General features: G+C 43.7%; 1 protein-coding gene across 5 annotated transcripts; it reads right to left on the bottom strand.

The window, feature by feature from the left end:
- Positions 1 to 2,191: 2,191 nt before the first annotated feature.
- XRCC6 (X-ray repair cross complementing 6) lies at positions 2,192 to 24,240 on the bottom strand. Of its 5 annotated transcripts, none has more exons than XM_065944741.1 (13): positions 24,185 to 24,240; positions 23,444 to 23,536; positions 20,618 to 20,730; positions 15,967 to 16,105; positions 15,439 to 15,693; positions 14,588 to 14,771; positions 12,489 to 12,675; positions 9,650 to 9,818; positions 8,488 to 8,649; positions 6,439 to 6,568; positions 5,179 to 5,279; positions 3,342 to 3,455; positions 2,192 to 2,643 (listed from the first exon to the last, which is right to left on the bottom strand). In XM_065944741.1, the coding sequence occupies exons 2-13, from the start codon at positions 23,520 to 23,522 to the stop codon at positions 2,447 to 2,449; spliced, it is 1,830 nt and encodes a 609-aa protein (XP_065800813.1). In that variant the 5' UTR covers positions 23,523 to 23,536; positions 24,185 to 24,240; the 3' UTR covers positions 2,192 to 2,446. The 5 variants fall into 5 exon arrangements, with proteins under 5 accessions (XP_065800813.1, XP_065800821.1, XP_065800807.1 ...); XM_065944749.1 differs by having other exon boundaries at positions 24,175 to 24,198; XM_065944735.1 differs by lacking the exon at positions 24,185 to 24,240 and adding an exon at positions 23,991 to 24,168.
- Positions 24,241 to 24,409: the final 169 nt, after the last annotated feature.

The raw sequence follows: 24,409 nt of genomic DNA, 5'->3' as shown, positions 1-24,409 counted from the left end.
GTTTGAAGGCAACGGAGAGGAAGTGGATGACTAAGTTCTTCCAGATTTCATGGTCCTGCTTTGCTTCTACCCTTAAAATAAGACATTAATTAATAAGACATTAATAAGATATGTCCCCTCTGCTTTCGGCCTGGAGGCCAATACACATGTGTCTGCATGTGCAGTTCTCTCCAGCAGTCCGGCCCCCACCTGCGTCTGCTGACTGCCACTCAGGCAGATGCACCTCCCCGTTCCTCCCATCCCCGCTCTCGGAGCCAGGTTTGCAGCGTGCACGCGCAGACCATTTCTGCTCAGTGGCTGCGCGTGACCACCATCTGCTGGACTGAAGCGTGTTCGCAGTCGAAGAAATTGGGTAAGTTTGTGCCTTTTGAGCACTTTGTCCATTTACAGGTTTCCTTATTTTCATTATTCCACGTTATTATTCTTACTATAAATATGAGTAAACTGAGGCTTGAAAATGCCAAGTAAATTGCCTATAGTCATTTGTATGTGTGTGATGGAGCCAAGATGTAAATCTACTAAATCTGACTTGTGAGCTTACAAGAGCCCAACCAAAGTATGTTTGGACATGATGGTTTTTCTCCCAGGAGCTCAACAGCAGAGAAGGCAAGTATCATTAATTAATCTACAGAGGAACAGAGATCACACAATTGCTCTTTATCACAGACCTCGGTGGTTCTCTCTCTAAGATCATTCACATTACCCATGTTTTGTTTGACCCTTGAACTCTTCTCTCCATTTCATAAACAGAACAGAGGAGGGGGAGCCTAGGGGCCTGCAGGAGTGCATAGAAAAGCCTGGGACTCACTAGGTTTCCTTCTCACCAGCTTGAAAACAAAGCCCCGGCGAGTGGTGGCCCTCAATCTTACCCTCCTACTTGTGATGACCAGCCCGATTTTGATCTACCTCTGTAGTACCAGTAACCCTCTCTGCTGCTGCTAAGTCACTTCAGTCGTGTCTGTGCAACCCCACAGACGGCAGCCCACCAGGCTCCCCCGTCCCTGGGATTCTCCAGGCAAGAACACGGGTGGGTTGCCATTTCCTCCTCCAGTGCATGAAAGTGAAAAGTGAAAGTGAAGTCTCTCAGTCCTGTCCGACTCTTAGCGACCCCATGGGCTGCAGCCTACCAGGCTCCTCTGTCCATGGGATTTTCCAGGCAAGAGTACTGGAGTGGGGTGCCATCGCCTTCTCCAGTAACGCTCTCTAGAACCCAGTGTCCAAGCATGTGTCATTTAACGAGGGTGGTCTTATTTTCCAGCAACAAGAATGAACACTTCCTGTATTAAATGATTTTGCATTATCTTGCTGTATCCTCAAAGTCATCTAATTGGATAATTATTTTCCCTCTCCCCAAGATAAGGAAAGAAATCCAAACAAGAATATAACATCTCCTTTCCAAACAAACACAAGCAAAAAAAAGTTAAAAAAATCCATAAAACTCAGAGCAAAGAATCCAAAACTGAAAACCTCGTCCAAGAGTAATCTGATCCTTCCTACACTCACCTCATGAGATGCTCATTCTAGTCCTCAAAGACACAGGACTTACAAGCCATCCTCAGAGGATAAAAACCTTTCCAGGTGCTTTCCTTCCTTCTCTCAGGCTAATTCTTCAAAAGCAGTAACAGAAGAAAGAACAAGGAAAGGGGCAGGGAGGATATAGGAGGGAAGGTATGGGGAGGGGGGACACGGAAAGATCCCTCCCCTCCTCTTCCCCTTTTCCTGATACAAGGACCCCTCCTTTTTCCGTTCTCCCATCAAACCTCTCCTTATCTTCTTGAACTTCCTACAGCTCCCCTGAAAAATTACAGGAATAACTCATTTCACTTATACTGCAACCCAAATTCTCAGGGCAACAGAAAATGTGTATCTCTTCATATACTTGAATGTAATATTAAGAAAATACAACATGAGTAGGGGAGTTGCCATGTACTCATGAAGCAAGTGGTATAAGAATTACACGTTACCTTGTTATTACTTCTGAAATCTGATTTAGATCTTAATATGACACATGTAAAGGAAAACAGGTGGGAAAACAGAGGATCAGAACATAACCTGACTAGGATTATCATCCCTAAAGTGTTCATGTGTCCTTAACTGTCACACTCTTCCCTGCCCTCACTGATATTTCTTGTTTCCGTTGTGAGGAAATGCGTTCCCAGTGGGAGAGAAGATAAAGCTCACAGCCAACGGCTTTGGATGCAAAGCTGACATCTTTTTTCTTTTACACTATAGAACAATTATAGTACAAAGTTAGGCTCTTTGTTCAGACAGTAGAGTAAGGCACAGCAAAGCGAGAGGGCAACAGTGTCTCCATGGCAACAGAAAGTCTCGTAAACAAAGTCCTAGACTCTTCCTGGATCAGGAAAAGAAAGGTTTTGACTTGATAAAAACAAAATCGGGCAGCCCGGCTACACTGTGGAAGGGTGGCTGGCCGTATGCTCTCCAGTCAGGCCTTCTGGAAGTGCTTGGTGAGGACATCCAGCAGCTCCTGCTTCTTCAGCCCGCCCTTCAGCCCGTACACCCTGCAGGCTTCCTTCAGTGCAGGCACGGTGAGCTTACCCAGCGTGCCCTTGCTGACGTGGGCCTTCAGCTCCTCTTCGGACAACTCCACCTTGGGCCTTTTGCTTCCAGAACTTTCATCATCTGAGGACAGAGGTCAGGTGGGAGTGACTGGAAAGGCTACCAGTGGGATCCCAGCTATACGGCACAGGGGCCTTCCCATGATCTGGGCAGCAGTTAACCATCTTCCATAAAGCTGTGATGCCCACCTAGCATACCCTGAGGAAGATGGGTGTCTTGATAAGGCAGCTTCAGCTATACACAAAATTTAAAAAGGATCACATCTAGGTGGGAGGGGAGTTAAAGGTCGTGAGTCTTACCAGTTTACCCCAAACTCCTGATCATTCTGGGTGAACAAGTCATTCCTTCCTTCCTTCCTTTATTCAAAAAGCATTTATACTTTTAAACTATACTACAAAGCTACAGTAATCAAATATAGTACTGGCCCTGAAACAGACACATAAATCAGTGAAGCAGATAAGAGTCCAGAAATGAACCTGCATTACAGGGGCAATAAATCTATGACAAAGGAAGCAAGAATAGGGGGAAAAGACAGCCTCTTCAATAAATGGTGCTAGGGAAGCTGGTCAGCTATGTGCAAAAGAATCAATTACTTTCTCACACCATACTTTAAAAAAACCTCAAAATGGATTAAAGGCTTAAATGTAAGACCTGAAACCATAAAACTTCTAGGTGAAAACACAGGCAGTATGTTCTGTAAGCTGTGCGATGCAGCCAAAAAAAAAAAGAAACCCACTGAACATCCATGCCCAGCTCCTTACCTTGTTTTCGCTTGGTTACTTTTCCCTCGGGATTATAATCTGGTGGGTAGACAAGTTCCTTAAACTCATCCACGAGGGAGCCCAGTCTTTTATCCATAACTTCAGTCTTGGGCACTAGAAAATAAAAACATAAGAAGAGTGGCCTGGTGAGTCACAAGCCCAGCCTCTGCCCAGTCCAAATCTACAGGGACCAGAGAAGAAAATATGTAATTGCTGAGACGGGGAGGTGTGTGAAGGCTCCAGGAGGCAGCTCATCTGGCCACAAAAATGTTCACTAAAACTCTAACATTTACCAAGTAGCTTCTCACAACTGCACTTAATCAGCACAATAGCCAGGCACTCTCTTAAATGCTTTAAACTTACTATTATTTTTATTTACTCCTCCTAACAATCTGTGAGGTAGGGAAACCTCTCTCCTCATTGTACAGAGGTGGAAATTCGAGAGGTTAAATTACTTTGCCGAGGTCAAACAGCAGAGAAGGGGCAGAGCTGAGAACAGGGCTAGAGCCAGGGGATTCAACAAGAGTCCCTGCCTTCGGGGCTTACAGGCCAGGCGGGAGGAGAAGGAGGTAAAAACACAAACATAGTAGAGTCCGGCAGTGCCGTGAAGGAAGGGGCCATACAGGCATGTGGGAACTCGGTGGGGCAGGGTGCAGGAAGGGCTCTGTGCAGACAGTCTGGCAGGCTGAGTCCGGTCTCCGCAGAAGGCACAGGAATGAGAGACAGCAAGTGACACTGCTTGCAGGTGGGGAATGAGGGCAGGGCCAGCAAGGAGGCCAGAAAGGCAGCTTGGCGAGGTCACGGAAGCCTCAGATGCCTGCCCAGGAACTAGGCCTCATGCTCAGAGTGTTGGGGAAACTTTGAAGGGCTGTGAACAGGGGAGTGATGTGATCAGACTGACATGTTGGATCTCCCTGCCGGCCAGCTCTGCAGAGTATGAATTGAAGGAGGGTGAGAGAAGGCTGAAGCGGTGGGGCTCGGGGGCATGCCAGGCCCAGCTGATAGTCACCACCATGACCCAGGTCCAGTAACTCTTATGCTTTTAAGGCTGACTCCTTTTGTCTAGTATGAAAGAGAACATTAATAACTGGGAAGCCAAGAAGGCCAAACTAATGGTTCTGATCTTTTCAACCTCTGTCTAGAGTCTATTAAATCCAACCTGTTTTCCACTGAGTATTTACTGACATCGCTAAATGTCATGCATCCTCTTACAGAATACATCAGAGTCACAATCCAGACGGGGACCAGCAGGGAGCTCAGAGGCCAGGCAGATCTCCTCTATGCTGGGTAACGAGGTACATTTTCTGAAGGCAGAGCATGCCCTCTGATGGAGCAGCAGTGGGCACAGCGGTTCAGAGCAAGGGCTCTGGGCCAGCTCTCAGGATTCTGAACCTAGGTCCATCTACCACTACTGCTTACTGCCTGGGGCAAATCACTCCCTTCTCTGCAAACCAAGGACAGTAACAGCACCCACCCCACAGTCGCAGGAATAAATGAGCCAATGCATAGGACAATAGTGCCCAGCACACAGGAAGCACTCAGTAGATGGTACAGATTGTTGATTTTAACTTTTACCAACACGGAGTCATGGGTGGCCTACTTCAGAGATGTGTCTCAGAAGCCTGGCACTTTCTCCTCCTTTTACTGTGGAATTGGCCAGATCTGTTCCCAGGCAATCAAAGCTGGTCTAGAAAAGCTCTCAAGCAGAGATGACCTGAAGAACAAGGTCAAGTACTTAGAGGCTGCCAGGAAACGCATGCATAGTACTGGAGCAGGAAAAATTAACATGAAAGGCTCCCATGAAAAGAACTTCTCAGCTCGGTTACGGCCTCCTTACATGTCAGGTCCACTGCTTGCTCAGGCTCCATCAAATCCAGCGCCAAGGCTTCCATGTTCCTGAAGTGCTGCTGCAAGACTGGGTTCTCAAAGCTGTCACACCTGTTAAAACATTAACAATAACATGAATACATTTTAAAAGTTAAGATGTAAATATTTTAAAAACAAAAATAAAAACTCAGCTGAGACAGTGCAGGCCCAAGGTCAGCTGAGAAATACACCCTGGGTAAAACAGCTGGGAGTCTTCTCTCTTAAATCAACCTCTTTCGTCCCAATTTTCAATTTATTGTCTGATGCTAAAGATCCAAAAGTGTACTTAAAAGCAAAACAATACCCGCCTATCTGTCTGGCACTGGCAGCTGTGGCAGAGACAGAAATAGAGGAGGCAGGGCCAGGGGAGGCATGTATAGAGAAAATATGAAGGACGGATGATGGGAGGTGAGGAGATAATGAACTTGATAGTCTCTTTTACCATATACAAAAGCAACATGAGATTAAAAAGAGAAAGAACCTAGAGGCATAGTCAGTCCTAGACTTGAACCCTGGCTCCCGTTCCTTTTAGCTTGGTGAATCTGGACAAGTTGCCTCACGCCTCTAAGCCTCAGTTTCTTCATCTATAAAATGGGCAGGTTCTTGTGAAAATACCATTGAATTATATAAATGAGACACTGTTGGAACTGTATCTAGAACAGTGCCTAGCACGTGGTAGAATCTTAACAATGCTTCCAATTGTCCAATAAAGGACTATACCAGGAGGTTTCCTTTGAAGAAGGAAGGTCAGTTTGCCCAGAAGTAGCCCAGAGACAAAAGATGGAATGTGAAAAAATGGTGTCACTTTACAGAGGTTTTGGGAGATGGTCTACGTGCATGTGAGGGGGAATAACTTAAATTATATAATCATCCTTTAACCTTGCAACAGCTGACACTGGATTTACTTACTTTTACTCGCTGTGTGACAACAATCAAGAAGAAGGCCATCCAAGAACCTTCTCCTTACCACTGCTTCGTTGAGCAAGCTCAACTAACCAACCTGGCTTTCTCAGCACAACAGGTCAACCAGCTATAGACACTTCGCCCAATTCCAGAGTTTCAATACAAGACCTTTCACTCTCCATATAGCTTCTAAAGAGTTATAAACCATCAGTTAATGGAAAATAATAAAATCATATTCTCTTGGTCTGTGTTTAAGTCGAAACTCTAGGTAGACCTTCAACTCAGGAGGCAGTTCCAGAAGAAAGCCTGTGAAAAACACATCACTCACCTGTACTTGAAGCGGAGCTTCTGAACAATAGCCTTCATCTTGTCTACCTGCTCTGGGTTGGCCATGACTTTTTCGGTAAAGGGCACCTTCCGTTTGTCATCAGCATAGGGCAAGAAGACGAGCTGGAAGCCTGAGGAAGAAAGGTATATCTTCAGAGACTTGACCTAATAAAAGGCTTCAGTCACTGAGTTGTCATTTTTCTCTCAGCCCCAATTCACCCTTTTGTGTCCTGTGCTGCTTGGGCTGACCTCCCTCGTGGCTCAGACGGTAAAGCGTCTGCCTACAATGCGGGAGACCAGAGTTCAATCCCTGGGTCAGGAAGACCAGGGATTTTCTTCCTGGAGAAGAAAATGGCAACCCACTCCAGTACTCTTGCCTGGAAAATCCTATGGACGGAGGAGCCTGGTAGGCTATAGTCCATGGGGTCGCAAAGAGTCGGACACGACTAAGCAACTTTCTTTTTTTTCTGCTGGGGCTGACACCCTGCAAACCCCATTTCTTCTTTATCAGCTGATTCCTGTTAGCATCTGCCTAGCAGACTCCCTTTGGCGTCAAGAGGAAGGCCAGAAAGCAGGAGTGTTCCTTCTCAGGTACTTCCTGTTCCAGTTCATGTCCCACCCGTGCCAGCTTCCAGCCTCCAGCTTCTTCCCTACACCCAGAGCCAGGTGGACGGTGCCCCTCCCTGGAGGGCTACGTCCCACCATCAGCCTCTCCTCAGAGCTAACCTCTCCCCTTTGTTCCCCGCCCTCAATACATACTAAACGGGAAGAGGTAAGGGTTATCAGGCTGATCCCTCTCCTATTACTGATGGGTTGCAGAAAGACTGAAAAATCTAGAGGCTGAAACCCAGGTGAAGAGCCCTTGCTGGCAATGCCAAGAGGTCCGAGCAAGAGGAAGAAGCAAGCCTCTTAGCTCTCCCCAGCACTGATGTCTCCCAATAGCACCCACTGTTGACAGTCTCCCTGAGAGCCTGCTGGCAATGGAGAAACGGGGCTGGAAGAGCCTCACAGCCTCAGGAGCATACAGCAGAGGCTACAGCTTAAGAACTGACATAAAAGCTGTTCCTAAGCATTATGATGACCAGGGTTAGAAATATGAACACATTCAAAGACTTACTTTATCATTTTTACTAGCATAGCTAATGAAGAATAATGACTACCATCGACAGTAGAAGGCTGCCTTGGGCTAGGCACTTATATGTTTATTAACTCATATCAAATGTGAAACAACCTTGAGAGAAAAGTATTCCAGAATTGTCATCTTTGCAGAGAAGGAACATAAACAGGAAGGTTCAATTATCTGCCCAAGTTGGCCAGGTAATGGGTGGCAGAGAAGGACCTGAAACAAAAGACACTTACGTGTCTTACTTCAGACACTAAGTATAAGATAAAATCTGACTTCAAAACCCACAGTCTTTCCACTATACCTCACTGCCTTATTGTTCACAGGAGATAAACCGACTATTAAACATCACAAGGGTATCAAACAATGGTTTTTAGTAAAGACTGTGGTATCTGTGAGACGCCATGAACTTATGACAATAACCCACGAATAGTCCCTATGTAGTCAATTCTCAACCCTGGCTGCAGAGCTGCCTTGTACAGTTGTACATGCTGTGTACTGCACAACCACATATGACAGTCTTCTCTGGGGGCTCTTCAAATTCACCTATGCGACCTTATAAAAGGGCTTCCCAGGTGGCTCAGTGGGTAAAGAACCCACCTGAAATGCAGGAGACATGGGTTAGATCCCCGGGTCAGGAAGATCCCCTGGAGGAGGGCATGGCAACCCACTCCAGTGTTCTTGCCTGGAGAGTCCCATGGACAGGGGAGCCTGTCGGGCTACAGTCCATGGGGTCGCAAAAGAATCGGACACGACTTCGCGACTAACAACAACAGCAACCTTATAAATACACAATTCCCAGGCTCCATTCCTAGAGACTCTGCTTTGGCCGGTCCGAGTTGCTATCCCATGAGTGACTGATTCCAAAGCCTAAGCCAGGTTCAAAAGTTCAATATCAAAAGCCCTGAAATCACCTCTTCCACCTACCTGGGGGAGCCACCTGAATTTTCTGGTCATCCAGCTCCTCTTCCTGTGGCACCAAGGCCACAAAACAAGGCGGGATGTTCTGGCGCGGTGTGTATCTGCACACAGCCATGACCTCCTTCTCCAGGCACTTGGTGAGCAGAACACTGAACAGGGTTGAGCTCCCTGGAAAACAAACGTCCCAGGGTTCTACATCCTAAAGGTGTCTCCTCCTGTCTTCCCTCTTAGCCCAAGTTATAAGCCTACAGTTTCTCTTCCATTTTCTTAAAAGGACTTTGGATACTTAAATAGGTCAGGGGTGACGGACCCAGAGCAGAGGGAACAGTTGGGGGAGCAGAGGCACAAAAAGGAAAGGAGTAAGAGATTGGGAGCATCAAATACTCCATTTAGGAATGTGAATTACTGATGCTGGTTCACTTTCACTATCATTAGGCTAATGATATAAGCCTTAGTTGCTAATGAATACCAGTCAGGTCCAGATCCAGGGAGTTCATTAGTTATAGCACAGAGGAATATAGGTCTGGACAGATAAACCCAGTGGCCAAGTTCAGTTCAGTTCAGTTGCTCAGTCGTGTCCAACTCTGCAACCCCATGAACTGCAGCACGCCAGGCCTCCCTGTCCATCACCAACTCCCGGAGCCTACTCAAACTCATGTCCATCGCGTCGGTGATGCCATCCAACCACCTCATCCTCTGTCGTCCCCTTCTCCTCCCGCCTTCAATCTTTCCCAGCAACAGGGTCTTTTCCAATGACTCGGTTCTTTGCGTCAGGTGGTCAAAGTATTGGAGTTTCAGCTTCAGTATCAGTCCAGTGGCCAAGTTCATGCATCTCTAATTGCAACAGGAAGATGCCAGGATTGTGTTTTGTTTTTCCCAAACTCCCTATCTGATGCCTCCAAGAAAGAATTTCAAAGTAAGTAAGTTTTAAATATGCTAATTTCATATCCCCTCCTGGATATTCACAATACATATTAGGGTACTGTAGGTCCTAAAGAAATCTCTTTGTTTAGTCCCATGTTTCTAAAATTTATTTGAGCATGAAACACTTTCAAAACACCCAGTAACGCCTCCTATTCAGTTTCTAGCAGCAGCCATTTGGGAAATGCTGCTCGGTAAACTGCCTTCTACATCACTTCTTCGTTTACCCGTGGCCTGTGCCCCTTACCATTTATCAGGGACTCCTCGGGGTACACGAACTGCGAGGGCCTCAGGTAATGGTGCTTCTTCAGCATCATCAAGGGCTTGAAACCGATGAGAATCAAACCTGGGTCATCAAACCGCTTAAGCTCTTCTGTTTCCTCTTTCTCTAAGACAATCTGGCGACACCCATAGATCTGTAGAAAGGGAACGACGAGAGCCATGTAAAGAGGCTACACAGAGACTCAAATGGTTGCCACGTGACACTAGCAAGTTAAAACCAGCGTTCTTCTAAGGGGCAGGAAGCACCTTCCTCCTACAAATGAGAACGGACATTTATTGAGGGCTGACCAGGCACTGCACTTTTGCCACCCAGTTTATCATCTGTGACAATTTCCTAGGCGGTAATTGTTAAAAACTCTGCTTTACACATGAGTGTACTGATGCTCAATAGTTACTAACTTTGCTCCAGGTTATACAAGTGAACTGGGCCTTGAACCAAACCACATCTGTCTGGTGCTAAAGGCCTGGCTCTTTAAGCATTTATGCTTTCCCTCATGTAACAACGTGTATGAAACTCTCAGTCCACGGGGTCGCAAAGAGGTGAACACGACTTAGTGAACAACAACAACAAACTCTCAGCACCACCCCCTGACACATAAAGGATGCTCAAACCTTACCTATTCAGTGAGAGGACCTATGTCAGGCACTGTGAGAGGTCTCATTTAGTATGGGAGGCACACACACACACACACACACACACACACACACAATCTCTTTCAAACGTCTGTTACTATCTATTACACTTTCAAACGTCAACATTTGCATTTGGATCCTAAATGTGTGATTTGTAACAGAAATTAGTAACAATCAAATTTGAGTTTTATTTAAAAAAAAAAAAAGTAAAAACAGAGCCCTTAATTAAGATTTTTCTTGGAGGCACAATGAATCAAGAAAGAAACTCAGTAACCAGAAGAGGTACTGCCTATCAATAAACCAACATGGAAAGGTAGCTACCTCCAAAATGGAAGGGGAAGACAATCATCTTCTCCTTCTGAAAAGTAGGGCAAGACACTCTGGCCTGAAATTTGTGCTCCAAAAAATATCTCAAGGGTTGAATCAAAATAATATCTAATTTTAGTCACTTAGTTGATCCTCCTAGGTCTTGAACTTACACAAAATTGCTCTCCCACATTTTGCATAATTAAAAAGGAAGGATGACTCATTCAACTTTAATTTTAGATATCGAACCTTTCTACAGGGAAGTATCATATTCAACATGCTGAGATAAACCATAATGGAAAAGAATATATGTAAAATATAAAATAAAATAAAAAAATATATATATATGAAAGTGAGAGTTGCTCAGTCATACATACCACATGGACTGTAGCCTGCCAGGCTCCTCTGTCCATGAAATTCTGCAGGCCAGAATACTGACATGGGGAGCCTTTCCCTTCTCCAGGGGATCTTCCCAAGCCAGGGATTGAACCCAGGTCTCCTGCACTGCAGGCGGATTCTTTACCGACTGAGCCATCAGGGAGTCCCAAGAATACTGGAGTGGGAACCTCCTGACCCAGGAATCCAACCCAGGTCTCCTGCGTTACAAGTGGATTCTTTACCAGCTGAGCTACCAAGGAAGCCCTACATAGAGTTGAATCACTTTGCCATACAGCAGAAATTAACAGAATATTGGGACTTCCCTGGTGGTCCAGTGGCTAGGACTCTGTGCTCCCAATGCAGGGGGCCTGGGTTCCATCCCTGGTCAGCAAACTAGATCCCACGTGCCACAACTGATAATAGTTTGAATGCTGCAATTAAATAATAAAGATCCTCCGTGCCCCAACCAGAAGATCCTTCATGCCACAAGGAAGATCAAAGATCCTGCGACTAAGACCCAGCACAGCCAAATAAATTAAAATCCTTCTACAGATTAAACAAAGGTGAGAGGATGAGACATAAGGTTCTACATTCTTAGTCTGTCTTTCAGATTAAGAAAGGCATGCATGTATCATTTCAAAGCACAGGAAAAACTGTGGTTAGTTTGGCAAAAAACAACAACAACAACAACAACCCTCTCCCTAAAAAAAAAAACAGTATACTTCACACCTAACACACTTCACACTTTCCCTAACTCATCCCCCTTGTTGCTGCTTAGTCACTGAGTTGTCTTCAACTCTTGTGACCCCATGGACTACAGCCCGCCAGGCTCCTCTATTCATGGGATTTCCCAGGCAAGAATACTGGAGTGGGTTGCAATTTCCTTCTCCAGGGAATCTTCCCAACCCGGGGATCAAACCTGGTCTTCTGCATTGGCAGGCGTGTTCTTTACCACTGAGCCACTAGGGAAGCCCTATAGCACAGTAGTAAAGAGTCTGCCTGTCAATGCAGGAGATGCAAGAGACTTGGGTTTGATCCCTGGGTCGGGACGATTCCCTGGAGTAGGAAATGGCAACCCACTCCAGTAATCCTGCCTGGGAAATCCCACGGACAGAGGAACCATGGTGGGCTACAGTTTATGGGTTGCAAAGAGTTGGACACGACTGAGTACACACAACTCACCTACCTAGTCAACTATACAACCCTTTCTGCCATTGTACTGAGCAAGGAATTAGACTGCTAAGACTCAGAGCAGCATGTGCTGAGTGACTGAGGGCTGAAGTTTTCACTGACATCTCTTTCAAATAACTGGTTCTAATTTTCTAGCCCCTAAGGTATTACTGATCCAGACGCCATAGTCCAAAGGGTAATGACAACGACTTGGCTGGAAAGATGCACACATGAAAGTTATTTAACTGGTTAGACTGATCCTGTCTCCCTCCTCAACAGTTCAACAGGACAAAATTCAGTTAAGAAGGAAGACCTACCTGGGATCTCTTGGTGTCACTAGGCAAAAGCAAACTGCCTGTATTTACATTAAATGTCCGGGTCTTGGTTTTCACTGGTTCATTGGTTTCACGATAAAGCCTCACTGGAGAAGGTCTGTAAGCCTTCTGGACCATATTATAAATGCCAACAGTGAGTGCTACATCTTTGTTGAGTTTAAGCTTCAACCTGAAGGAGAGAAAAATTTTTTAATTTGGACTGAAAGATTATACTTTCCTATCTAAAATACCTTCATGGCTCCCAAGCCCTGATTTGTTTTATCCCGTCCAATAATTCAAGCTCTTTGAATACAAACATAAAGCATTTTAATAATACAATGGAGTTTGCTATAATACATCTCAGGGTCTGTACCACAAAAAATTAGTTTCAGAACATATTGTTAACTCCTTAAAATAATGATAAAGAATGTATTGTAATGATTTTTTAAAGTGAGTCTAGCCATTTACTAAACCATTTTACAGCTATTCTCTCATTTAATCACCTTCATAACCCTACAAGTACTATGTTATCTGTTCTTTCTGCTTGTCTGGTATACCTTCCCTCTTCTTTTAACTGTGAAACCCCAATTTTTCTTTGGGAATCTCCCTTTCCCTACTGGGGAAAATGTCCAGCAAAGTACCGTGCCCTACCCTGACCAAAGGATGGGCATATCTGGTCCAGGCTCAAGCCATCAGACTTGTTCCTGAGAGTCTGGAGACAAAGAGCTTAGGACAGTGCCTGGCACATAATAATCATACAATAAAATAATTACGTTATTTTATTATAGCAAGGATAAGTGTAATAATTTTCTAAGCATTAGGCAATTAGTTCTCAAATAGCTCCAATTCAGTATTATTCATATCCAGTATCCCATAATGACTCTTTCACAAAATAGTAAGACTAGCTATCATTTATAATTACGTTATTCCTTTTAATCATCACAGCAGTCCTTTAAGGAGGAACCGTTTTTGCTCCCATTTTACTGAGGCTCAGAGAAGCCACATGATTTACCCCAGGTCACACAGCAGAGGGGCCAGGACTAGAGTTCAAGTCAATCTGACTCCATAACCTACTTTCAACCACAATTTCATCCTCCCTGCCGCTTCCACCAATATGTTAGATTTCCAAACTGCAGTAGTAACAACATTCCACTGTTTCAGGAAGAGGGGGAAGGTGATAGGGTGCTTATTTGAGGAAAAAGAGAAATGTCCCCCCGTCTTCTCTTGGGGGAAAGAGACACCAAAGGCAAAACTACAACTATAGCAAAGAGCTGCATCTTGGTTTCCTTAAAAAACTTCATGGGTTTTCTAGCAGAACTGTAATTTTTTTAAAACAGCTCAAAAACTACCAATGGTCTCATTCTTCTATACTGAGGAAACTTGTCTAAAATCAAAATCTGATGCTCTTCAGTAAAAAACACTGAAGAGGCTTTAGGATTCTAATCCTAAATTCTCTAAAAGAAGATAATCCAACCCTCTGGTTCCCATGGCTCAGATGGTAAAGAATCCACCTGCAGTGCAGGAGACCCAGGTTCAATCCCTGGGTCTGGAAGATCCCCAGGAGAAAGGAATGGCAACCCACTCCAGTATTCTTGCCTGGAGAATTCCATGGACAGAGGAACCTGGTGGGCTCCACTCCACGGGGTCCCAAAAAGTCAGACATAATGGAGCAACTAACACTTTCCCGTTTTCATTTTTAATAAGAAACTAGAATAACACAACAATGATAATAATTAACAGGCATTGAGTTTTTGTTCTATACGAGGTATTATTGTTATCCCCAATCTACAGAGGAGAAAAAAACTGACAGTGTCCCAGAGAGTGCACCTGGGGATACCGTTAGGCTACAGCTGTTTACCCCAAAGGAGTGGAGAGGTGTGTTACTCCACACAAACAGCATACCTGCTCTGTCTAGAGAAAGAAAAGCAAATAGCTTGTGTGATCCTGAAATAAAGCACATTTTTTTAAGAGGAACACAGTGAGGCAATGGTATAACCCAGAGCTGGTACAACCCAGAGCTAAGTTGCCAAGAAGGTCAAAGCCATGCATGGCTTATGATTAGTTAGGGGCCTCGAAGGCACTGACCCAGGCTTAATACCCACCTGTAGAGCACACGCTTCCTGGTCTCCTTGGCGCGAACCTTCCTCAACAGGTTTTCAAGCTTGCTAGACTCCTCAAAGTGAATCCCTATGTCCTCATCCTCTGCTACGCTGATAATATCTCTGTAAAACAAGGATATGTCGAAGCCTCCACGTTTCTTTAGGTGCATCAAGTCAAGGAAGATACCTGGGGCGAGGACAGACAAAAATGAGGGGAAGCAATTTCCAGCAAGGGAGAATTTTTTTCAGTTAAGTTCAAATATGCTAAATAAATGCTTCCAAAGACTAGATTGATAATAAACACCTTCAGGACTTAGAGAAAGTGGTTAAGGGGATCAGCTGCTCTAATGACTTCAGAAAAGTTATTCAAAGAACCACCATTCATGGTGGCACTGAAGTCAAGAAGAGCTCACTCTGGTAGAATCCTTCGGACAGCTAATGGTCTGGCCATTTTCACTGGGAATGTTACATAAGGGTCTCCCCTAGCTTCACTTTATTTTTTCATTTTCCTCTGAAGGGTGAAAAGCAAATATTTGACATCAGCTATAAAGAAGCAATAAAATACAACTTAGCAACTAAACAATGACCAAAAAAAAAAAAAAAAACAATGGAAGGGACTTCCCCAGTGGTCCAATGGTTAAGACTTCACGCTTCCATCGCAGGAGGCATGAGTTCAACCTCTGGTTGCGAAACTAAGATTCCCACAAGCCACACGGTGTGACCAAATAAATTAATTAAAGATTGGGGACCTCACCTTTGGGGAGAGGGTATACTATCCTTTATTTGCTGAATAAAACGGAGCTGTAATGGAGTTGTTAAAAAAAGAAAAAAAAAGACAGAATAAGAATACCAACCTGTGTCCCGGAGATCCCCAGCCTTGGTCCTGGCCCGGCTGGCTTTGGCACTGTCATCACCATGGGGGTCATCTTCATTGGTGAAAAGCATGATCCTCTTATGGCTCATCTTGAACTGGACGTCGCTGAAGAGGTTGGCACAGACCCATAGCACTTCACTTAAGGAGTAATCAGATCCATGGCCAATTTGGTCTTGGAAATATTTCTTCCCCTCCTGCCCCTTAAACTTGTCAAGCTCCTGCACTCGTTTAGCACCTGATCGGAGACAGGGAGTTAAATGGGCAGAAAAGTCAGAATGGTGTCAGTGGCCACACTTAAAAACTAACAGAAGGGCCTAGGGTCTCTTTCTCACCCAGAGCTGATTAACCCATGCAACAAAGGTCCACATCCCAGTAAGAATCCCCTTGTGCAGGAAAGCGTACTCCCAGTCAAGATGTCATTGCTTCTTCCTCCACAGCCCTCCTTTTGCATGGCAGTGAGTGACCTTCTCATGTAAAAGGGAAAAGCTGATCTCAGAATACTACTGACCTGGATTATCTAATTCCTGTAAGACGTAAATATTTTTGAAATTCACTGAATTTTTGTCCTTCTTGGTACCATAGAACACCACTGCCAATAGATCTCGATCACTGCTTATGATCTTATTGGTGTATACACTCCGGATACACTGAAAAAACAAAAACAAAATTTCAATTAATATTATTTACCACTAAACTTAAGCTCCACAAGTGCCTGACACATAGTAGGGCACTCAATATATGTTTGCTGAATTTGTACATGGCCTTAGAGTAAGGCATGACTCCTACCTTCAGGAAACTCACAAACCAGTGAGAATGCTGGCCATTTACATTATGATAACAAAAAGCAGATTGTGATAAAACACAGAACAGAAGTATAAGCAGTTCCTACTATAATAAATCAGAGAATTGAAACCAGGTATATACCCAGGAAGGAAACTCTATAATAGAGAAATAAAAATAAATGAATAAAAGCCCAGCACTAGAATCAGAAAACCAGAATTTGAGTCCCAATAAGGTCATTTACTTAATTGGCTGAGTTTACACAGGCCACTTTATCATTTCTCTAGTAGCCTGATACCAAGAAACAAAATATACATGTATAAAATTTAAGCAAATATTAAGTATATGTGACCTGGGGGCTTCCCTGGTGATCCAGTGGTTAATGACTCACCACCACCAGTAGTTAAGAATCCACCTACCAATGCACAGGACCGAGGTACTACCCCTGGTCCGGGAAGATCCCACATGCTGTGGGGCAACTAGGCCTGTGCCCCACAACTACTGAAGCCCACGCGCCTAGACCCCATGGTCTGTAACAGAAGAATGAGAAGCCCAAGAACCCCAACTAGAAAGTAGCCCCCAGTGCCTGCAACTACAGAAAAGCCTGCAGGCAATGAAGGCACAGAGCAACCAAAAATAAATAAATAAATAAAATGTTTAAAAAAAAAGTATATTGACCTGAAATAAATCTGTAACTACCAACAGCATTTTTTGAAGTAAAATTTGCTTAATTACACATTTAAAGACATCAGTATTCCAGGAAAGTTCTAGCCATCCATTTAAACAAAGCCAGCATCTGATAAATCAGTGTCTCATAAGTGGGTTAGTCCTTGTAGCCTATAATTCTAGGGACACTGACAAAATTAAGTTTCTGATTCTGCAAAGCTGAGGAATAAACCAACCCTGGCAACCTCCCTCCATATCCTGCTTGAGATGCTACCTGGTCTTCCTCCTTAGCAACTCTCTCCTGGAATGCAGAACTTATATATGGCATGTCTAGTCATTGACAGTAATCTTCATGGCAAGGAGTCATTTTTTAAATTTAAATTTTTTATTTATTAAGTCTAAAGACAATTAAAATCTTTAAGGTAATCACTTCTACAAATATTTTAATCTATTCTTTGAGCACTCTACAAACTTCTACAAAAATCTAGTGAGAGGTTCTTCATGTTTTAAGATAAACCACATACACAGCACATACAAACTAAAAAAGAATATAAGTAAATGTTTTCTCATTGCTCCTTATCAAATACATTATGTTCATCTGTGAATGTTTCACTTATTCACTGCATAACACGGCAGTTCTTTCTGGGTTCTCTAGATATTCCCATTTCACTGAGCCCTGTGAAATTACACATAGCAATCTTCTTACATATACTGTAAGTGTATCATTTTGGGGCAGAGGGTGCATAGCCTTCATCCCATCTCCTAAGAGGCCCGTGATCCAAAAAATGTTAAAGCAGTGTTCCTCAAAGAGTGATCTCCAAACACTGGCATCACCTTGGAACTTCGATGGACAACCATTTTCTTTTCTATTTGGCCTCTGTATGTGGGATCTGGTTCCCCAACCAGGGGTCAAACACGAGCCCCTGCAGTGGAAACATGACCACTGCACCACCAGGGAAGTCCCTGGAAATGCAAATTCTTGGGCCCTGCTCTAGACCTATAGAATCAGAAATTCGGACTGCAGGGTGAGGTCCTACAATCTGTGTCAACAAGCCCTGCATGATGTAGACTAAAGACTGAAAACCACTGCTTTAAAGTTCAAAATTGTTTTTATTAATTCTTTTTTTTTAGATGCAAGATATTCTGACTTGTCAACTGAAAGAACTATTTGTATAGAAATTAGAACATGAGAAACCACTCTTTGATTCCCAACTGCAAAAATATGAGAAACAAGATATACAATAAATCCTTAGAAATTCTTCTCTGTGTAGAAATAGTAACATGTTTAATTGAGGTGAAATTCACATAACAAAACTAACCATTTTAAAGTGAACAATTCAGTGTTCAATTAATACACTCACAATGTTGTACAGCTACCACCTCTATCTGTAACAGTTACCAAACATTTTCATCATCCCAAAAGCAAACCCCATACCTACTAAGAAGTTGCTCCCCCCCCAAAAAAAAAAAGAAGTTGCTCCCCATTCTTCCCTCCCCTTCCAGCCTGGGGTAACTACCACCTGCATTCTCTGTGGATTATCTATTCTGTATTTCATATAAATGCAAACATACAGCATGTGACCTTTTGCCTGGCTTCTTTCTCTTAATGTTTTCAAGGTTCAATCACCTTGTAGCTTGTATCAGTACTTCATTCTTTTTTATGGCTTCAGTCCATTTGGCTGCCCTGGTGGCTCAGTGGTAAAGAGTCCAATTGCCAATGAAAGAGACTCAGATTTGATCCTTGGATCAGAAAGATCCCCGGGAGAAGGAAATGGCAACCCACTCCAATATTCTTGCCTGCGAAATTCCATGGACAGAGGAGCCTGATGGGCTACAATCCATGGGGTCACAAAAGAGCCAGAACGACTTAGTGACTAAAAAACAACAATAATATTCCACCTATATATAAATTCCAATACTTTGGCCACCTGATGCGAAGAACTGACTCACTGGAAAAGACCCTGATGCTGGGAAAGATTGAAGGCGGGAGAAGGGGATGACAGAGGATGAGATAGTTGGACGGCATCACTGACTCGATGGACATGAGTTTGAGTAAGCCCTGGGAGTTGGTGACAGACAGGGAAGCCCGGCATGCTGCAGTCCATGGGGTCGCAAAGAATAGGACACAGTTGAGCAACTGAACTGACTATATATAAACATTTTGTTTATCCATTCAAAACGTTTTAGAATGAGATAGGGAGTGGTGACATGAATGACTAAATACCTTAAAACTGTATACTTCAAAATGGTTATGAAATTACTTCCTAATTTTGTTATGTGAATTACATCTCAATCTAAAAACGAAAATATTTAATTCTGACAATTTGACACAGCAGGTACTATTATTATTTCCATTTTATAGATGAGAAAACATATAAGAGCTTTAGCAACTCTCTTAATATCATACAGTTTGTAAGTGGCAGAATCAGGATTTGAGAAGCTGTTTTTTATTTAATTGGGTAAATACCCAGGAGGGGAACTCCTGGGTCAAATAATAAGTCTATGTTTAAGTTTCTGAGGAACTGCCAAACTGTTTTCCACAGCAGCTGATCCATTTCATATTCCCACCTGCAACATATGAGGGTTCCAATTTCTCCACATTCTCGCCAACACTTCTTATTGTTCTTTTTTTTTTTTAATTATACCAGTTCTGGTAGGTGTGATACCTCATTTTGGTTTGGGTTTGCACTTTTCTAATGCCTAAAGAGGTCAAGCATCTTTTCATGTGCTTTTGGACATTTGAACATCTTTAGAGAAATGTATATTCAAGTCTTGTGCTCATTTCTAAATTAGGTTGTCCGGGGCTTCCCTGGTGGTACAGTGGATAAGAATCCTCCTGCTAGGGACTTCCCTGGGGGTCCAGTAGTTAAGAATTTGCCCTGCAATGCAAAGGACATGGGTTCCATCCCTGGTAGGGGAACTAAGACCCCACACGCCAAGGAGCAACTAAGTTCATGTGCACAACTCGAGAGCTCGAGTGCTGCAACTAAGACCAACGCAGCCTAATAAATAAATAAATATTAAACAAACAAACAGAAGAATCCTCCTACCAACGCAGGTGACATGAGTCCAATTCCTGGTGGAGGAAGATGCCACATCCCGAGGATCGCCTAAGCCGGTGTACCATAACTACTGGGCTTGGGCTCTAGAGCCCAGGAGCCAAAATTACTGGGCCTGCATGACCTAGAGCCTGTGCTCTGAAACGAGAAGCCACCGCAATGAGAAGCCCTTGCAGCGTAAATAGAGTAGCCCCACCTCGCTTCAACTACAGAAAGCCCACGTGCAGCAATGAAGATCCAGCACAACCAAAAATAAAAATTAGGTTGTTTGTCCTCTTGTAATAATCTTCCACAATCACAAGTAATACTCAGCTTCCACATAATTACAAAAGGACCTATCTCACAGCATAACTGTTGGAACTTCATTCCTTCCCTTACACAAACTATCTCTAGAGAAAGAGGTGCCCACTTCTACTACCAGGGCTAACACAGAAGGTGGGAGCAATGTATTCCCAGGGTCAGAAGTTCAAACCTAAAATAAAATGGGCCTGCTCTCCAACTCTTGCTACTCTTTTTCAGCTGCAAGTATAGGTAGCCATCCTAGGAGGCTAACCACCATTTATCAATCCAAACAAACTTTTCTAAGAGTCCACATTTTTTAAAGGGGTGTTAATACTTTTTTGTTTGCTTAATTAAATGAAAAGGTAGTCTCACCTGGATGCTCATGTCAAAAGGAGTCAACTCATCTTCATCCTGAGATTCAAACATGGCTCTGGAAGCATCAACCAAGAAAATCAAACTATCTCTTCCTGAATATGAATAATCTCCTATGGGGGTAAAAATTTGAAGGAAATATTTGCAGTTGTTTCATGTTTATCATGTTTATTATTCACATAAAACAAATAGAAAAAAGCCCATTAAGCAAAACTATAACCTGATGAATTATTATAAGATGAACATCCCTAGGGAATTCCTTTGTGGTCCTGTGGTTAGGACTCCCTGCTTTCACTGCTGAGGACACGGGTTCAATCCCTGGCCAGAGAACTAAGATCTGGCAAGCCACGCTCACGCAGTGCAACCAAAAAAAAAAAAAAAAAGGCGAACATTCTTAAAATCAACACATCAGGAAATTGAATCTTGCCAGTCACCCCTGAGGCCCTCTCCAGGTCCCCTTCCAATGTTAACATCCACCTTCCTCCCAAGAGTAACCACCATCCTGACTTTTGGTAATCATTCTTCATTTATTTTTCTTTATAGTTTAATCATCCAAGCCAACATTCCTACACACTGGTTTTGACTTAAAAAAACACAACAAACAGTTTTTAAAGCCTCTTAATCCATGGATATCCCCTCTGTCTTTTGTCTCTTATAATTTATTTGCCGAAGAACCTAGATATTATGTCATATAGTTTTCCACCTTCTGGATTTTGCTTGACTACATTCTTTTGATGTAGATTAACATAGTTCTGTCCTTTCCACAAAGGACCTACAGAAGCTTCATCAGATTTGGTTTTCTTTCTTTCTTTTTTTCTGGCATAATTACATTATAAGTGATGTTGAGTTTTTCATAAAAAGACATATAATATCTGGTTGTCTCCCTTTTGACTATGCCACTTCCTAATGCAATAAATTTATTTACCCATCTTTTCTAAAGCAATATAGCAATACGTGTCAAGAACCTTAAAGAAAAATTCTACCTTGAGCCAATGAATTTTACTTCTTAGGAATCTATATTAAGAAAATAAGATATGGAAAAATCCTATGCAAAAATTTCCACAATGTTGTTTATTAAAGTAAGAAACTGAAAACTAAAATGTCCAAAGGAAGGTAGACTGAAAAAAATCACAGCACATTTAAAATGAGTCATAGAGGCTATATTTGCAGTTACATGGAAAGATATATCTATAGTACAGTAAAGAAAAAAGGCACACAAAGTTATGTTTAAAATTCTTTTTGAAAAACATAAATTTTGAAAGTATAAATTAAAAAGAAAAAAATATAAGCACTATGATTACAATTATATAAAAATCAGATACAAACAAAAACAGACTATATATACTTAGGAAATACATAGTCTGAAAGATATAGGAAGGAAATATGCTAATTATCAAAATGATAGTAATGGCTGTATAAGGGTGGTAGATTATGTAGATTACAGATCTTTCATTTTTTATATTTCTTATATTTCTCACTTTTAATAAAAATACTTTAAAATTTTCTACCCAGGACTTAAACTAACCAGTATAAAGAGTACATTATTTCCTAAAAGAAATCAACCCTGAATATTCATTGGAAGCACTGATGCTGAAGCTCCAATACTTTGACTACCTGATGCAAAAAGTCAACTCACTGGAAAAGACCCTTATGCTGGGAAAGACTGAAGGCAAAAGGAGAAGGAGGCAGCAGAGAATGAGATGGTTAGATAGCATACTGCCCCAGTGGACATGAATCTGAGCAAACTCTGAGACAATGAAGGACAGGGGAGCCTGGAGTACTGTAGTCCATGGGGTAGCAAAGAGTTGGACGCAACTTATTAACTGAACAACAGACATGCATCCCTTGTTTCTTTTCCTTTGGCCTATGTGTTACTGTGTTGCCTGAACACATACTCCCAAAACACCAGGCTAAGGTGAGGGAATGACTCTTGTAACTGTGTTGCTAACATTTACTCTTTGGTTGCTGCAGTTATTGTAGGGTGAAAGCATTTTTGCACTGAGGTCCAAGAATGAGAAAAACTACTTTCCTGGGTGAGGAAGGGTCTTACCTGAGCCACCTACTATTGCTGCTGCTACTAAGTCACTTCAGTTGTGTCCGACTGTGTGACCCCAGAGATGGCAGCCCACCAGGCTCCCCCATCCCTGGGATTCTCCAGGCAAGAACACTGGAGTGGGTTGCCATTTCCTTCTCCAATGCAGGAAAGTGAAAAGTGAAAGTGAAGTCACTCAGTCATGTCCCACTCTTCACGACCCCATGGACTGCAGCCTACCAGGCTCCTCCGTCCATGGGATTTTCCAGGCAAGAATACAGGAATGGGGTGCCACTGCCTTCTCCCTGAGCCACCTAAGGTGACCCTTAATACCAATGTTTCAGTGTAATTTATTGGAGCTCAATCTACCAGTGCCCAGCAGAAGTTTAAGACTAGGGATGTACCATAGACTAGAGTAGGACACAAATAAAAGTGCCTAGGGCTTCCCTGGTGGCTCAGCTGGTAAAGAATCGGCCTGCAATCTGGAAGACCTGGGTTCAATCCCTGGGTTGGGAAGATCCTCTGGAGAATGGAACGGCTACCCACTCCAGTATTCTGGCCTGGAGAATTCCATGGACTGTATAGTCCATGGGGGTCACAAAGAGTCAGACATGACTGAACAACTTTCATTTCCACTTTCAGAGCAGCTCTGCATAGTGCAAAGGGAGGAAAGTACTGGAGATTCTCTGGAGAGAGAAAGGTGGGCCAGGAGGCAACAAGCGTCATCCAGCAGAGATAGGCAGGGAAAGTCTTTCACACACACACAAAGGTACATGTTAATGAAAGTCACTTACCACCTGCTTCAAGGCCCTCTTCTTGTTCTTCTTCTTCCTCATCACCCTGATTTTTGTAGTAAGATTCCCACCCTGACATGTTGTTACTGCTCACTAGGTGAAAGAAAGCGAAGATCAGTAACAAAGTAAATTCAAACCTAAAAGTCATCTACTCCTAGGCTCCTTTGAGATCTGTCCTAAAGGCTACAGGTTACTTATGAGAAATGTAGATGCTGGATCCTACTGCCTGGAGTGCTTGGTAAATGAGATGCAAAGGTAACGGGCATGGGGACCATTCCTGAAGCAGCCTCTCCTGAGCTATATCCCTTAAGGATGATTCAGGGCCGGTGGCCCGGGATAACCCCTCTAATGGGTGTGCTTGTGTAGCCTGACCTAGTGGTCCAGTCCCGCCTCCGGCATCAACAGGACTGCAGATTCCCAGTCCAGGGTACACCGTCTTTTAGCAGACCCACTTATCCTCATCCCGCCCCCAAATCTTCCCCAACTCCTCAGCCAGCTATGCCCACTGAGGTCTCAAACGAAGCGGCCCTCCAAGGCCAGGTGCCACCTTCTCCCCGGAAGAAGAAACGGAGATCAGAGGCAGTCTCCTCCACCTCCTCGGGTCTGTACACTTCTGGCTGACACCGCCCCACGGCGAGGCTACGGGGGACTCGCAAGACTGAATAGGCAAAGCAGAATGAAGACAGCCCTGGCCAGCAAGCAACAAACAACAGAGAATAGCCCCTTCCCACCTACGTCTACCTCAAGGAAGCGATCAATTTGGGCAGAAGGCGGAGCGCCGCGCACGCGCAACTCCCGTTCTTGCACCCAATCAACGCCGCTTACGTCATCACGCACAGCGCGCCCCGTTCCTGTCCAGCAAACACGCCCACTCCCACAAGGCGCTTTCCACACCGGACCCGAACTACCACCACGCCGTCTGCAAAGCTCCGCCCCCGCCCGCCAAACCCCGCCCCTCGCCGTCCG

Source organism: Muntiacus reevesi, chromosome 1, assembly GCF_963930625.1.
Source record: "Muntiacus reevesi chromosome 1, mMunRee1.1, whole genome shotgun sequence".
NCBI classification, from domain to species: Eukaryota; Metazoa; Chordata; class Mammalia; order Artiodactyla; family Cervidae; genus Muntiacus; species Muntiacus reevesi.
This window is presented reverse-complemented; position numbering and strand designations above follow the sequence as displayed.